Raw genomic sequence first — 17,362 nt, 5'->3', positions numbered from 1 at the left:
CAATAACCCCGTAGGGAATAGTTAAATACCCTTTTGTGTCCTTGTGCTGTTCAGATGTCTGAGACTGTCAGAGAGGTGTTGACGTGAAAAGAGAACTGGCAAGGCTTTTATTTTCAGAGAGACTCAGCAGTGTGAGGACAGCCATGTAAAGCGTATTACTGTTGTAGCAAAGACAGTGAGATACAGAGACACACACTGGAGGCAGGGTTGAGAGTAAAAGGTCTTTACTAATGTTCCAAAGGGTCATACGGAGTTGGTCTATCAAAAACAAAGACTATATATATAGTAGATGTAACTCTGGAAAGTTGGGAAAGCGAAGCCATTGCCTTAAACCTGTATTCTCTCGTATGGCCAGCAGAGGGTGACTTTACTGTTTGCAAAAATAAGTCCGTACCTATAGAGTCAACAAGAAAAGAACCGTACTTCTCACTTGATTTATAACATCAGTAAACATTTTCATACAGGAATGAAAATCATGATGTCCATTCAGTAAATGATGTTCCTATTTAGAGTCAAATAGATGAGAAACTATGGTAAACATTGGGACAAGTATGCTGTATGATTGATAGCTAGGACTGCAGGTCACAGGTGTAGGTGGGTGCGACGTGTCCTCAAGCTCTCAGTCAGGCTCATCCCCCCTCTCCTCCTAATGTGGTTATTTCTGGTCTCAAAAAAACAAGATGGTTGTGGGGTGGTATGGTGTTCATCTGCCACCTCACAGCAAGGTTTGAATCCAAGCTTGGCTGGGCCAAGGCTTCAAAAAGCAGTTCACAAACCTGAGAAAATTGTTGTTGAAAGCTGAGTACAAACAATGACTGTATACATGGGGATGAACCATGGTATTTTTTTTGCATATTAACAGATGCCAATTCATTTTCTAGTGCCTTTACTTATATTCCTACTTCTGTAGTATAGTGTGTGGCTCAGAAGTGGCTTGGTGTTGCAGTTGGACTTCATCCAGTTTTTCATACCATCACAATTTCCCCAAATTGTACATGGCATTACTGGGGCATTTAGGAATGTTGTGGAACTATAGGAAACAAATATATATTGATCTAAGTAGGTTTTTAAATAAACTTTTAATGCTACTCAACAACCAAACATTCTCAATGTTTTCTAAAGAACAAATCACCTAAATTAGCGAACAACTATGTTTCCTAGTTTGTACATGTTTCTATCAGGTCCTTGTTGTTATTTTTCAGATTCACATATTATTTATGTTGATTTGTAAGATCTTGTCAGTAGTCATGCTGAAGAGGAATTTGAGTGACTCCTGAAAATCTTTGTGGACCTAATTTCATGGTAATTTAGAAGGACTCAGAGTGGCATTTTGCGCTTGTCCGAAGTGGTGGACAGTTGGATGGACGGTCAGACAGATATTCTCGGTTATTTATCCTATGTAATTGTCTTTAAACACAATTGTCCAACAAACAACCTAAACAAACTCCTAGTTACCATAGTCGCTTCTGAAATTGAATACATTATCCTACACAAGAATGTACCTATGTAGCAAGCTGACACTATATCATTCCCTTCTTTCTCTCTTCTGTGCACAGTCCTCGAGGGAGTGATGTTGGCAGGCGAAGACCAGGACAGTGAGGCGGCATCGCCCATGTACGTCTATGAATCCAATGTCCACTGTGCCAATGTGCTGTTGAGCCTGGAGGAGCAGCGGCGGCAGGGCATCCTTTGCGATGTGACCATACTGGTGGAGGGCAGGGAGGTCCGCGCGCACAAGGCAGTTCTTGCTGCAAGTAGCCGCTACTTCCTCCAAGTCTTTCTAGGGCCCAACACATCACAAGGCGAAGCGGAGCCCATTATTGACCTGCCAGACAAGGTAAGAGGCCCCAACAAGAAAAACACAAGAAAAAGACTTTTACAGGGAGTGATCTGAAGTTGGAAGTATACAGGTTAAAGGGAAACAAATAACATAAAGCCTGTCTAATACAAGTTAGTAAGATGTGTGTATTCTAGAGGGCTGTCGGCCAAATTGTGCCTTCATCAGCATTGGTAATTGCTGTTATAAGCTTCCCAATTATGAATGTATTTTAATGTTTGTTTGTGGTTGGTTTCCTTTATTTTTAACTCTACGCTATTTTATTATCTAACATTATTAATTCCTGAATTGATTCAATACAAGATTCAGGAGTTTATGTGAATTTATTGATTTTACCCAAACTTAGACACTTCCCTGATAGACAGTCTAGGGCTGAGGGACTTTCTAGACATTTTGAGTGCATTGTCTAAAGCCTACTTCAGCTCAACAGCCAACCTGAGATGCCCATGGTAGAGTAGAGGTATTCATTAGGTCGTTTGGACCCGATCAGAAACATACCCTTGTAAAACCTACTTGAACCAGATATGCTTACGTCAGGATTTATTTCATCTGAGAAGATGATAAATTATATCTGGTCCAGAATGCAGTGGACTCAGACAGATGCAAAAATAAAGAGGACAGCAACACAAGCAGATGATCCACCAATTAACCAGCTACTGCAATGGAACAATAGAACAATGCATGGCATCACATGATCAGAGCTGCTAGAGTCTTCTTCGAACTCAGGTTTTGGACAAACAATTTGTGAAGTGAGGGCTCATGGATTGAAACAGCAGGGTTGACATAATTGATCTGTTAATAAAAAAATGTTGTGGCATGATTATTAATGGCATCGTCATGATAGTTGCTGCCGCTTGCCTTCACCACTGGGGCTGATCAGGGAACAGCTTCTGAACCGAGTGGCTTGCATTACCTTATTGTGTCCCAGATCTGTCATATTGATTAATGTTTTTTTTTTACTCTACTTTATACACCAATAACTCACGCTGGCCTGTAGCACTAGACAAATCAAACTCCTGATTTTCGTTCACTCTATCTCTCGTACATTTCTGGAGCTTATAAGAGCGCACAGCTGAAATCGGGTGTGAAATGTAGTATTTTCAAAACAGAACAACATATTGTTACATAATGGATTCATGTTAAATAGAACAGTTCACTTTACAGGTTATTGTATTCCACAGGTGATCAGATGCTACAGACTCATTTATATTATTCAGCGTGGGTCTTTTTGAATTGCACTGTAGACGGCTGAAGTAGAAAAATTCAAATATTTCCATTTAATAATGATAAATAAAGCAGCATTCATTAGCCTCTTAATAGGTAACGTTTTCATATAAACACATTTGAAACGGCTACGTTACAGTTGTCGGTAACTGCCAGCCTGTGGCCCACAACTGGCCAAACAATGTCCAGACTAGGAATCCCACACACTGTGCTGTACCTGCAAAACAACTTTATTGAGAAGGACGATGTGTCTCCACTTCCTCTCACTGTACATAAATGAAGCCAAACTATATATCTGATATATCGATGTGATTTTGTGGTTTAGAGTTGCATCTTAAACAGGCTTACACAGTTTGGCTTATTAGAGGAAATTACATAAAAACATCAGTGTTACTTTTGTCAGAGGTTATTTTTGACACAGTTCTCCCCTACATAATCCTCACTCATGTTTGGTGTTCGTTGTTAGAAATTGAAGCATATTTATGATTCAAGTCAGTTTGCTATTGCTTCAATTGATCAACCTCACCCCAATAAGTGACAGAAAACGTATACATATCTCAGTTTTAGATGCTGGGGTCTTTTAGGAGAGAGGCCAGTGTAGCTAAAGCACTAAATCAAATTTAGAAAAATTAAGACATATTTATCAAACTTCACACTAAATGTATTTACTTATTATTTGTCTTATAGTCCATCAACACACAATTTAATTTGTATTTTCAATGGTGCACTACCATTTGCTGTTCAATAGGGTAAATTAATTTGCTTAGTAGTGAAAATAATAATGACTGTCATGACTGGTTGGGATTCTATAAATGCTCAGGGTCATGCATGGCATCCTGACTAAACTGATGGAGTTCCTTACTAATACCATTTGTTATGTAATAAATGATGTTCTTGTTAACCTAAATCTGGTCAAACCCATTGTTTTAAATTCTATTGATGATCCTAAATTTTCTACAGATTCCAAATATCAGGCAGAATTTTGAGATAACATATGGATGTATACATTGTAATATCAATTTTAAAGGTTTAAAAGGAAATCCAGAATATTTTCTATAGATGGACTGGTGCTGTCAGAGGGTCTGGTTCAAATACTTCACTCAGTAAACGTTTCAAGATGACACCGAATATACAGTATTTATGCTGTCACACAGAGTTGAATTATTCTTTTTTAAAACCTTACAAATGCTTAAGAGGAAGTAGATCTTGAACTAGATTTGTAATAATTAATCATAGTCAAGAATTTGTTTACTCTCACCTCCACTGTCCTCTATATTATTTCTAGATTTCATAATTTGTTTTCCTTGTATTTGCTTCTATTTGGAGCCCCTGCTTTGCATCTATAAGTGCATCTATTCTTAATATTCTAATGTAAAAATGTGCTCTAATCAGTTTGTTGAAAGAGCTGCTGGAGCATTCTACCATGTAATAATTGCTCGGGTCCCAAAAGGAGTTTGCACAGAAAAATGATTTCATATTCCCTGATTACTCCCATCTCATTGCCACACCATCTCTTCCTCTGCTGCTTCTCATAGTGAGATTGTTAAAATTATTGACTAAGCTTCTCCAGGCTCCTCTTTGAGCATATAAAGACGTGTTTCTGCAGAGAAAACAGCAGCTGCTGGTGTAAGCTGAAAACGGGTTTACATCCACACTAATGTAAACACACATACATCTTCATGTATATACGTACACACAAAGCAATAAAGAGTAACCATATATAACAGCCATGGTGACCATTGGGAAGATGTGGAAGGGAACAAGGAAAGGGATCCTATTAAAAAGTAAAGACATCATGTAAAAGATGAGTAAACCAGGAATGTGCCTAAATGTTTGTCGGGTAAAATTCAGTTTCATCCATTTATAGTTAACCACCTCTTTCTTAAAAACCCAGACTGAATTGTTTTCCCATAGGTATTCCCACATCCCATGATGTTGTACACTAAACATTTCACTAGCAATATTATAATAATAATATTCTTTTTTTGCCATGGTCTTTTAAGAGTACTAAAATATTCTCACCACAATATGAACTCTAATAATACTGCTAATATTGTATTGCAATTATGACCATTTTATATCTCTCACTTATTAAAAAAAGTGTTCTCTACTCTCCTCTACAGGTGACAGCAAAGGGTTTTGCTCCACTCCTTCAATTTGCCTACACAGCCAAGCTGGTTTTAAGTCGAGAGAACATTCATGAGGTCATACTTTGCGCTGACTTCCTGGGTGTTAACAATTTGGAGGACTCTTGTTTTCGGTTCCTGCAAGAACAGCTACAGAATGACAGCCAACATGCTAGCAATGGCAAGGTGAAATATGACGATGACTTCACGGCCAAGGACACAATGTTTTCTGAGCAAAAATCTTTGGATGATTCTGCAGACACGAAGCCCCACGTAGCAATCACCGTTCCACTTCCCACTGACCTTCCTCAATGTCCTAAATACAGACAATATCACCACCAGATCTCTGACAACAAGCTTAATGGAGAAAACCACCATAGCGATGATGATGTCATTTTGCCCCATCATGCCTCAGTGAGCCCTGTAAGCTCACTGCTTGGAGACAACAGTGCTGCTTCACAAACTGTACTTATACCCTCAAGAATCAAAGAGGAACCCTTTGCGTTTGAGGAAGAGGACGAAACCAATGGTTGCAACCCAGAGTTGTGTTCTGAGGAAGTACTGGAGATGGAGCTAGAGGTAGAAGGGGTTCCAGTAGCAGCAGAGCATTCGCCAAGCCGAGGCTCACCCTCTTCCTGTCTGCGCTCCTACCTCCAGAGAGGTGGCCTGGATCTAAGTGGTGTGCCCAGTGCCACCATCCAGCAGCTACTGAACAACAGACTGTCCCTCAACCACTTTGGGGAACTCGTTAAACACAGACAGAGGGATAAGATGGAATCGCAAGCGGACCTCAAGACAGGCATTGCAGATGTGCTGCCAGCAATGTTGACTGGCATTGGTGACAACATGGACAGGCCAGTTTCCAAACCCTCCTCCTCTAAACGTGAGGGGGAGCTAGACAGGCGCAGTGTAATTTTCTCTTCGGCAGCTGGCGAGCGACAAATGATGGCCCATTCCCACATGGATGAGAATTTCATAGAAAAGGTCTCAACCCTGATGCAGGTAGAGCCTCTTTCATCTGGTCGGTCTAGCCTCATCACCAGCTGCCCTGTTCCCATCAAGACCTCAGCCCACTCTCCTCCTCCCTTTGAGGCTCAAACACAGACCCCCAGCTCCCGTTCCTCATTCTCTTACCCAGAGGACGCAGGCAGTTGTAGCTCGTCTTCCAGCCTGCCCCAGTTTGACTTTTCCTCATCCCCCCACTCAGGCTCCATCTCTGGACTGTCTCACTGCCTGGCTGGGGTGGTGGACCAGAGGAACACCCACACTGGAGAGGTGGTCTTCTCTCAGGGTTGTGCAAATATCAAAAGTGCACAGGAATTTGGTGCCAGTGGTGACAACTCCAGCGATGAATCAGGATCTTTCTCAGAGGGAGACAGTGAAAGTGGCGCCTCCAGAATCTCTGGTCCTGAGGTTAGTATGGTCTTCTATACTTTCTTGACCATAATTTTGTTTTTGCTAGTATCAAGGTCAATTGAGTTACTCCTAAGGCTGACCTTGTCTTGACACTGACACCAGTTTGACAGCTGTGTTAATGTGAGACTTTTGCTGAGCACCCCTAACTGCAAGTCTCAATGGGACAACTTAATATTCCTCAATTTCCTGAGATTTTCTTGAGTAAGTTGCTCAAAAGATATCCTTATTTGTAGCAAACTGGAGGAATGGAATTATGTTACATTACATTTTATTTAGCTGAGGCTTTTATCCAAATCTACTTACAATAAGTGCATTCAACTATGAGGGTACAAACCCAGAACAGCAAGAATCATGTAAAAGTACATTAACTTCAAAAGCCAGACTAAAAGTGCTACTTGTAAGTGCAACTAAACTTATTTGAATTTTGTTTTAATTGGTTATTAATACATCATCTTCTAAACCAAGGAGTTGGAAGAGATGTGTTTTTAGATGCGCTGGAAGATGTGTAAACTTTCAGAGAGTCTGTTAAGTGTTTAGCTCGCAGTGAGGGAGCAGTAAGCTGATTTGCAGATGCAGAGCGGAGTGAACAGGCTGGGGTGTAACGTTTGACCATGTCCTGGATGTAGACGGGACCTGATCCGTTCACAGCACAGTACGCAAGTAGTAATGTTTTGAACCGGATGAGCTGCAGAGGTCGGATGGCACTAGCAGGTAGACCTGCCAGGAGGGAGTTACAGTAGTCAAGGCGTAAGATGACCAGGGCATGGACCAGAACCTGTGCTGCCTTCTGAGTGAGAAAGAGACGTATTCTCCTGATGTAACTACACAAGCGGGTTGTTGCAGTAATGTTGGTAGTAAGGTAGAGTTGACTCTCGAGTTTCACAACCAGGTTCCTTGCAGTCTGGGTGGGTTCAACAGAAAACAAAAACACCTGGATATTGTGTATTTACTTAAGAGCTTAACGAGTAGAACCTGACCAATGTATGTTCAGTTATAACCGTGAAACCAGAACACACACATCATACACATCTTCATCTTTAAGATGCTTATAAATCTTTAAAAACAGACACCGCTTGTAGTTAATCATCATCAGCTCTCCCATGTGGCCCCAGAGTAGAATAATGAATTCTACTCTGGTTTGTGGGCGCCTTCACAACTGGGGCGTTAACCCTAACCCTAACCATAAATTGTGAAGCAAATACTTCTCAGGATTATTTGTCATATCTGTAGCACTCTTTCCACTTTTTATCTTGCACTACAATCAATTGAAAACAAAAATATAAAAATATTTATGATAAAATACTTTTTACCCAACATTTTTTAAATGCTATATTTTTTGCATTCTAGCAAAGGCTTTGAAAATAGTATAACAATATACCTGGAAAGATAGACAGATAGATGTACTTTATTGATCCCATTTGAGAGGATATTGTATCACAGCAACATGTCGAGGGCCTTTTCAAATAGAGCAAAGAGCAAAAGGCTCAATACAAAAGACAACAAAAGAGACAACCGTGCAAAATTGCAGTAGTTGTTGGAACATTGATGTGCAGTAAAAAATGTTTATGAATATAATATGTGCAGGAAAAAAATTCAGAGAGTTGTGGTGTAGACATTACCTATAGGGCTCATGGTTTTGAAGGTTCACCTTTTGACAGAGGTGAGAAATTGTGGAGTCCTATTGCTGTGGGCTGGAAAGATGTTCCTGTTTCAGTCATTGTGACAGTGGAGCTGAACCAGTCTGTTGGAGAAAGTGCTCCGCTGTCTGTCCACTAGGGGGTGGAGAAGATGCTTGTGATTGTCAATGATGGATAACAGTTTGTTCAGCGATTCAAAAGAGTCCGGTTTGCAGCCAATGCGGAGCCAGCCTTCTCAATCAGTTTGTTAAGTCAATAATATTGGCGAGTAAATATTCTCATTGTGGACATTGTACATGCACTGTAATGGTAGAATTTAGCCCAAAGCCCCACTGGAGCCTCGTGGAGCTTTGAGAATGGATGTTGATTTAAACATGTACTATGCAAGTTGTTTATGTGGTTTTTAGAATTTAGTTTCCCATTCAAACACTCACTCTCCCTTCTCTCTGCTTATAAATGGTGACATTAAGGTATTGATCACCACCAAGTGATAACCAGGCTCAATTTTTCAAGCTAAACATTAAAAGCACATATTCCTGGATAAGTAGTCTGGAACTTTTTTTCTCTCTCAAGTAGGCTGTAGGTGTAATATACAGCTGAGACTATTCTTAGACAATTTTCCTCTAAGGAGAAATGACGCAAACATGTCATCCTTATAAGAGCAGTATGGTTGCCATGGTAATACCTAAGCATATGCAATATGTAAAGATTTGAGAGAACAGTTTCTTGCTAGAGCTTTCAGTCTGTCTCACATTCACACACACCTACACACACTGATGAGATATTAAGTTTGATATTAATTAGTGATTATGGTCTATGTCCAGTCGATGACTCATGATGAGAGGTTAATGTTCTGTGAGGTGCTCAGATAATCTATCTACAGACATTTCAGTTACTGCTGTCCTAACTTGTGTATGGTCTAAATACAGTTAAGGAAACTGACAATTATGTAATTTCAGTCTAAATTCTATCCCTCTTAGCGTAGTAAGTCTTTTAAAAGTCTACATGTATCAGTAGGCAGGTACAACCTAAGGTTTGCAGAATCACATGTTACCTGGTATTGACATATTTAAATAACTATGGGTGCGTCAGCCTGGAGTTAAGAAGGCAACCTCTTGTTGTCTCTAAGATATCTGTGATGTTTGTTCCCACTCATTTTAAATGTGTAAAATGTTGTGTTACTAAGAAGCCTAAACCATACTCAGAAGAATTTTTAAATTAAGTCTCGGTGTTTTTCCTGACATTTAAAACAGAAAAGTGCAGGTTATCTTAGTCATTTAAAGTCAACATTACTTTTTTTTATATTTATTCATTTTCAAGTCAACTAAGACTCATTTTAGCCTAATCATAGTTAAAGAAAAACTGAAAAATTATTATAAAATGCTATAAGATAAGATTTGCGATGAATTTTTGGAAATTCCTCCAACTGATTTTACCCATTAAGTCTGGAGAGTTGCAGCAACCGTCCAATGCAATCCAACTTTTGCAACATCATGTAGAAAGTGACCAGAAAAAATAATTTTAGAATAGGTTCAGGACAAAAATAATCTACTTCATTAAATGTCGTTAATCCTAAATATCCCAGTCCATGACAAGTGATTGCTATCTTCTCCTGCCCCAGGATCCTTAAATTTTTTCAGACCATCAGTTGTGTAGTTTCAGAGGAGAGCTGTGAGACGGTTAGATCTTAAAATATTCAGCTTGTTTGTTACGAAGATCTAACCGTCTCACAGCTCTCCTCTGAAACTCCAAAACTGATGGTCTGAAAAAATTTCAGTTTCTCCCACAATTTATGTTATTAATACAATAGGACAACACACAATCACAGAAAAACACTGTCATTGACAATGAATGAAAGAGAGGCTGCTATATTGGATGGTGACACTTAATACTGTTCCAGCTCAAAGCAGAGTGATGATGTCACATCCTGCACATCTCTTTGCCTGTGAGAGAGAGAGAGAGAGAGAGAGAGCGAGAGAGAGAAAGAGAGAGAGAGAGAGAGAGAGAGAGAGAGAGAGAGAGAGAGAGAGAGAGAGAGAGAGAGAGAGAGAGAATAGTTGTGTCTGAATTCACAAAGTCCCTGATCACTATATTTACTGACAGCATTATATAGTGAGATCTTCATGGATGTGAATATTTTTCTTCTACTCTCACTATGGCCCACATTTATAGCCTTGCTGAGACCTACACAGGTGCCACCACATGACTATAACGACCAGTCAGCTGACCAAAAACAGAGCAAGCAGAAAGGGAGGGGCCGTAACAATACCAAAATCATAGGCCGGCCACTCCTGTGTACATTATGGATTTTTATGTGGTCTGTCCTACTTTGTTGCCTTGACCCAGTTGTCTCACCAAAATAATGGCTACACACACACCCAAGTGTGCCCTCTAGGCAGGTGGAAGGTGTCCTTTACATGTTTCCTCCACCATCTGCTACTCCTGACCCCCAATCTGCCCGGCTCCCATTATGGCAGCCTTTAAGGCCCTCCCCTCCACTAAACTTAGTTTTTTTCTGTTGTTCTTTTTTCCTTCTGATTTAGGTATATTTACGTTGTAATAAGAAATTATGAATGGTCATTATTAATATTAATAAGATAGGATACATTTGTATTTTCGGAGTGCAATTTTGAAGTTTTATTCATCCTCATATATTCTGCAGAGCTCCGAAGTCCCACATTTTCTTTCTTGTTAGATAAAAAATTATATTGTGTAGCACATTCTGTATTAGAAGGGGTAATTTGTGATTCAGTATCTTGCCCAAAGTAGAGGCACAATGTTCATTTTCTTGCTGCAGTGCTGTATACTGAGCAGAATTACCCAGTTATATACTTGTATAGCTGCAGACTTGGGTCTGAAGGTTGTGTCCGTTTCTGAGCAGACCTACTGTAGTAGCAGACATGTTATTATAAAAATATGAAATATCTCAGGAGCATTAACACAGGCCAAGCAAACAGGCAAGTTATGAATGGGAACTGCAATAGTAATAATACATTTTAATATTCAGCTGATAATTTGATCTTTAAGTAGCCAGATAAACGTATATAACTTTAGATACATTAATAACATAAACCACATTAGCTGCCTATTTACCGCCACTGAAACAGAAACATCAAAAAGTCAAAGTTACACTCAGAGTTGTCTGGCTATATCCTACACAATAGGTAGCCACCTGCTCTTCAAGTAGGAACTTTGGGAGCCAAAAGGGAAAGGGGATTTCCGGGGTCGAGCATCGAATCCAACTGAACACCCTCCAAATAAAGGAAACCAAACCACATCATTGGTTAAGTGTTTATTTGAAGTGTAAACCCCCGTAATCACTACAGGCAAATCATACGAATACAATATTGAATTAAAAATCATGTCTTGTTTAGTATCATTGCCTCAAGCCTTCTTGAATTGCTGCAAAAAACTGAAAATGTTGATGTGGACACCTTAAACAAGTCATTGTTATAACACCAGTTAAATCAGGAGAGACCTCCATTCAGTGTTTTAACAATATTTATTGACCTAAATTGTTAGAAAGTGACAGAAAGTGATGTGGATGTTATAGTGTTTTGGAGTTTGAGACCCCTATGTGATGTCATTGGCATTAGATGGGGAGACGCAGAACGTAGTACAGGGATTTCCCCCAGGGACTGGACTCTGTTGGTGGTTCAATCAATCAGTCAAACAAATTGTATTTGTATAGGTAATATTCAGGAATCACAATTTGTCTAGAAGGGCTTTACAAGGTGCGACATTCTCTGTCCTTAACCCTCAACAAGAGTAAGTAAAAACTCCCCAAAAGATGTAGTAATCTCAGAGAGAGCCACATGGGAGGGATCCCTCTCCCAGGACCGACAGAAGTGCAATAGATGCCACATGTAACGGAAAACATCAGCAAGTAAGAGTATGTGAGTTAGCATATTGTGTATCATGCAGTCTTATATTGTAATAATAGTCCACGATTAGCTACCACCACGATCGGATGCCATCATAGTCCACAATCCATGGGCCATTTAGAAATGCCCACAATCAGCTGATATATAAGCACAGAGAAAGTGAGAGATTTGAGATTTGATTGAATGGGGGTAAAGTCTCCCTGACTGAACTAACGCTGGGTTTCATTTAGTGATATAATTTGTCTCAGAGGATACACACTGTAAAATGGAAACCAGACCACCAGAGAGAGACACAGATTGGTTGGGGGATTTATGACCATCCAAGACTCACTTTGTCATTCCAACCTTATTATGTGACAGTTGAGAGTCACTATAAATAGATGTCTATAGAGTAAAGGACAGGCTGCACCTAAACACACACACACAGTGTTGTCATAAGTCACTTTCGGGGACATGCGTATTCATTGGACAGAAATAGCTTCAACCTAACATTTTAGTAACCATAATCTTAAGCACTGAGCCAAATAAAAAAATGGCTCTCAATTAAAATGTTCCCAGTTGGACATGACTGTGTGACAGTGAACCAGCATGCCAGAAACTGAGGCATCTAAATGGAATTCAGCCATTGTTCATATTATCATTATTTGCACTTGTGATCTTCCCACTTTGGCCTGTGAAAATGTTTGCCATGAGTATGTCTACTGGGGACACAGATTTGTGTCCCTGATTGGACAAGCAATCCCCAATTAAGTACTTTTTTATTCTGAAATTTGTCCCCAGATGTAGCTTATGACACACACATACGCACACAAACACTTATGTCATTGCTGTTTACTCGCAGCTCTGTGCTTAACACTGCTGGAATGAAGAAAATAGCATGATGTGCTAAAGCAGGTTGTTCGGATGTACAAAGAATACAAACAGTCAACACACTCAGTCATTCATCAGTGCTTTTCTTACCTTATGTTACAATTTTCAGAAATCAAAAAGCAGATGTAAGACAAAGGCAGGCAGGTTCGGTTAAAAGTATTTAACTAGAACAGCTCTGGCAAGCAGGCAAAAACAGAATCCAAATACTCATCCAAACAATGAACAAGGTAGTAAATAGAGCGGCCTGGTTACAGGAGCAGATGAACATCACAGTACAGATGAACCGACAAAAAGGACTGACTGAGGAGGACCTGGACACAGGTGAAACACATTAGAAACAGGCGAGAAACTTGCTAAAGGCAGGAAGTAAACTACACACATAAGAAATGTCAAAATAAAACAGGAAATAATAGTTTTATTATGTCCAAAATAAATTAAAGTATACCTGCATTCGTACTTGTAAGGCATTGAAAGCATAGAGTATGTGACATTTGCTGCATTGAATGACTACAATAACAGATACATGATAACTAAAACAAAATATCAGTACATGCTTAAGCACGTTAATGAACCAGAAAAATTGAAAAACGAAAATAATACACAACCTAAGCAGTTATTAAATTCAAACACATTGACCAATAAGGAAATAGCAAGCATGAAACACACTAAGTGCTTATTTTATATTTTGCACATGTGGGACCAAATTAACTATGGACTGTGGAACAAAGAACTTGTCCTGTGTTCCCTTTGTGTCAAAAGCTGCTCCAGTTATCAAGCAGTGTAATACTGACATCTAGTGGAGTGCTCAATATATTTGTTCTGCCTTTGTTATTGAATGCTAGATAATAATGAAGTATTAATCTTACAATTAAAACCCATATGTTCATTACAGGTGAAATACCTGCATTTAAAGTAGTTTTTATATAAAAGTATAAACATTTATATCCAACACATTACAACTTTGTGATGGAACTATGACAATAAATACCTTATAGACTGCTGCATTATTGAACCAAAACTAAATTAGAATTGCATTTAAACAACATAATGCTGTTCTTTATAACAAATATCAGGGATAGAAGAAGAATCCAGATTTTTTTACACAAGTAAATGTACCAATGCAGCAGTGTAAAATTCTCTATTCAAAACAAACGTTATACATTATCAGAATTTCAACATTGGATTATTAATAATTCAACATCAATGTACAAGCATCATATCACTGTTATAGCTGTTGGATAAATAGCTGCTTTACACACAGTTGTATGTACAGGGACACCAGATTAATCTGTATAATATACAATTTAGATGAACAGATGTATGTAAGCTGACTGTTTCAGACTGGCTGAAACTTACTTTAGTTGTTATGATAACAGCAGAAAGTTTATTAGCACAAATTGATTTTAGGAGCAATGATATGGATCTATTCCACTTCTGTTCGTCCTGGGAGAGGGATTCCTCACATGTGGCTCTCTCTGAGGTTTCTACATTCTTATCCCATTTTTTTTTTACATTTTCCTTACTCTTGTTGAGGGCAGAGGATGCCCCACCTTGTTGAAGCCCTATGAGACAAATTGTGAATTTGATTTGTGAATATAGGCCATTCAAATAACATTTTATTGATGACCATGTTTTTGCTGGACACCACCTTGGCAGATAGCAGTTATATGCAGCAAAACATGCCATCACTGCATAGATTATAGGGGCCTTGTGAGTCCAACATTGTCTTTGTATTTTACAAACTGATTCCAATTGGCAAAATCAGGCATCATTGTTTGACTTCATTTACATGATTCAGCCTATGCCTGCAGTTTTAAATTGGATTCAAAGTGCTATAGGTTGCAGTCAACACAGGCAGTGTTGCATATCTTGGCAACAATCAATACTAATAAATATGGAATATAGGTTCCCATGGCTCCCATGGTTCCCATAGTTCCCATGGTTCACTCAGGCTCTGTTCAAAATTTGACTACTAGGTGATCGCATGACATAACGGATTTTGATTTACATTAAAATATGTTGTCCTTTCAGGTGAAGCTGCCCTTCCCTGTGAACCAGATCACCAATCTGCCACGCAATGACTTCCAGATCCTCGTCAAGATGCACAAGCTGAGCTCAGAGCAGCTGGAATTCATCCACGACATTCGCCGCCGCAGCAAGAACCGCATCGCCGCCCAGCGCTGTCGCAAGAGGAAGCTGGACTGCATCCAGAACCTGGAGGGCGAGATCCGTAAACTGGTGCGATTGTACACACACACACACTCACACTCGCACACATCATTCCAATTAAACAAAGCTGCAACCAACTTGTATATGAAATGTAAGTATGTTAACAGGTTTAAAAACCTTTTAGGCGAACGCATCATCTGGTGGCCATATTGGAAGGTTTCTGTTGTCTATCCCATTATTTAGGAACAGCTAAATGCTATAAAATGTTGCCCATCAATGTTTTCAGTTTACGTATCCATCCCTTATGTGATAGCGTTATATGTTTTGATAAGATGATGACAAAGTGTGTTGTTCTATTGTATTTACCATTGTCATGAACACACAGTTCTCTGAAATGAGTCATCACAATATCACAGTTAATTCAGCTGTGGACAGTTTAAAGAATGTGGCTAAACTGGTACAAATCATTGGCTTGTGTTTCTTACTTCACTGGAGTTGTGGTGTTATCACATTTCCAGATCACAGCAAAAAGAAAACAATGGGCAAAATCTTTAAACTGATAGGCCTAACTATACATTGGAAACATAATTTAAAGTTGAGGTATACCTCCAGACTAAGCAATGTAAAATATAGTTTTTTACAAGCAATATTACTGATACAACCACTATTTTCTATGTTAGACTATTTGTGAGGGTAAGGTAAAGATTATGCATTGAATTAAAATGCCTACAACAAACAACATTTACGAATAAGGAATAACAGTGAACATTACTTGGAAGGAGGAAACAGACAGACTCTAAACTACACTACTATCACACCCCCACATGTTGCTTGCTAAATTTTAAGAGCAGGGTTAGACTGAAAACCACTCTGTATTGAAGCTATTTAAAGGGATATATTTGCGGGAGTCTGTTGCCTCAGGTACCACTGTGTGTTGGAAGTTTGAAGCCTTTCAGAACTAAACCACTGCAGAGTTTAAATGGAAAGGGATTTTACAGCCTCACATGCACAGTGTTAATGTGGGTGTGAATATGAGCATACATAGACTGTATTTTGCTTTGGCTCAGCGGTTTTTATGGTGAAAACAGTCAAGTTATTCTTGATAAAGTGCTTACTGTGGAGTGTACTGTGATTCCTCTCTGCTGACCTGATCATAGTTTGTCTTATTAACCTTAGGTGAGTGAAAAGGACAAGCTGCTAGGCGAACGCAACCAGCTGAAGGTTTGTATGTCTGAGCTGTGGCAGAACCTCTCCTTCCTCTCCCAGCAAGTGTGCAGGGAGGTGCAGGGCAGTCAGCTGCCTACCGTCTCCGCCAGCATCGACCTGACAGCCATGCCACCGTCGCCTTCTCCTGAAGATGTCGTATCCCAGCCCAGATCACCCATGACACAACACAACGAGGCAGTGTGTCTGTCGGATGTGGGTCTCCATCATGGGGGGGAGGATAGGCAGTATAGGGTAGAGGTGTCAGGTTCGGGGCAGGAGAACACAGATTGTCCACAGGAGCATGGATCCACTGAGGAAATACGTAGCCCCACTGTAACGGTGGATTTCTGTCAGGAAATGACTGAGAAATGTACGACAGAGGACCAGAAAAGAAGGGATTGTACTTAGAGTCTGGTGACAAAACGGTTTTGTCTATGACACACTTGTCTTTACCTTGATATTTGAAGTATTTTTTTTTTAATTTTTTTTAGATATTTTTTTTTTTTAAATGGATGACACAAGCGCTCTCAGCAATACTGTTCAACCGATATTTTTGGACTGGTATAAAACAGAAGCACTGGGAGATTTCTCTCTCCTCCTCCTCTCTCTATCATCTCAACTCTTTCTTCCCGTCAGCTTCCCCAGTTCTCTCGTGCATCACGGGAGGCCGAACTCAGGAATTCCACAGAATGTTTACTAATGTCCCTGTCAACATGTACATGCACTTTACTTTATGAGTCCTGTCTAATCTTGATCATTATTGTTAGTGCATATGATTGATTTGCGATAAATAATTAGCAGTAAATAATTCACATTAGCTTCTTTTCTGACAGTGAAATGAGAAGATGATACCAGCTTCATGTCTGTGTGTAGGGTACAGTAAAGAGCTGGAGCCAGAACATGGTTAGGCTAGATTAGCATAACAACTGGGCAAGGAGAAACAACTTGTCCGGTTTCTGCCAAAGGGAAAGAAATATGCCTAACAATAAGGGC

At 39.5% G+C, this 17,362-nt stretch overlaps 1 protein-coding gene across 1 annotated transcript; it reads left to right on the top strand.

Annotated features, from left to right (window-relative positions):
• Positions 1-823: 823 nt before the first annotated feature.
• Positions 824-16,917, top strand: LOC133962112 (transcription regulator protein BACH2-like). Its single transcript, XM_062397565.1, has 5 exons — positions 824-839; positions 1,557-1,837; positions 5,185-6,600; positions 15,026-15,232; positions 16,340-16,917. Exons 1-5 carry the CDS (start codon positions 824-826, stop codon positions 16,775-16,777), a joined length of 2,358 nt encoding a protein of 785 aa, XP_062253549.1. The 3' UTR covers positions 16,778-16,917.
• The last annotated feature ends 445 nt before the right edge of the window (positions 16,918-17,362 follow it).

Source organism: Platichthys flesus, chromosome 10 (genome assembly GCF_949316205.1).
Source record: "Platichthys flesus chromosome 10, fPlaFle2.1, whole genome shotgun sequence".
Classification (NCBI taxonomy): domain Eukaryota; kingdom Metazoa; phylum Chordata; class Actinopteri; order Pleuronectiformes; family Pleuronectidae; genus Platichthys; species Platichthys flesus.
The sequence above is the reverse complement of the archived record's forward strand: the minus strand, read 5'-3'. Positions and strand labels throughout refer to the sequence as shown.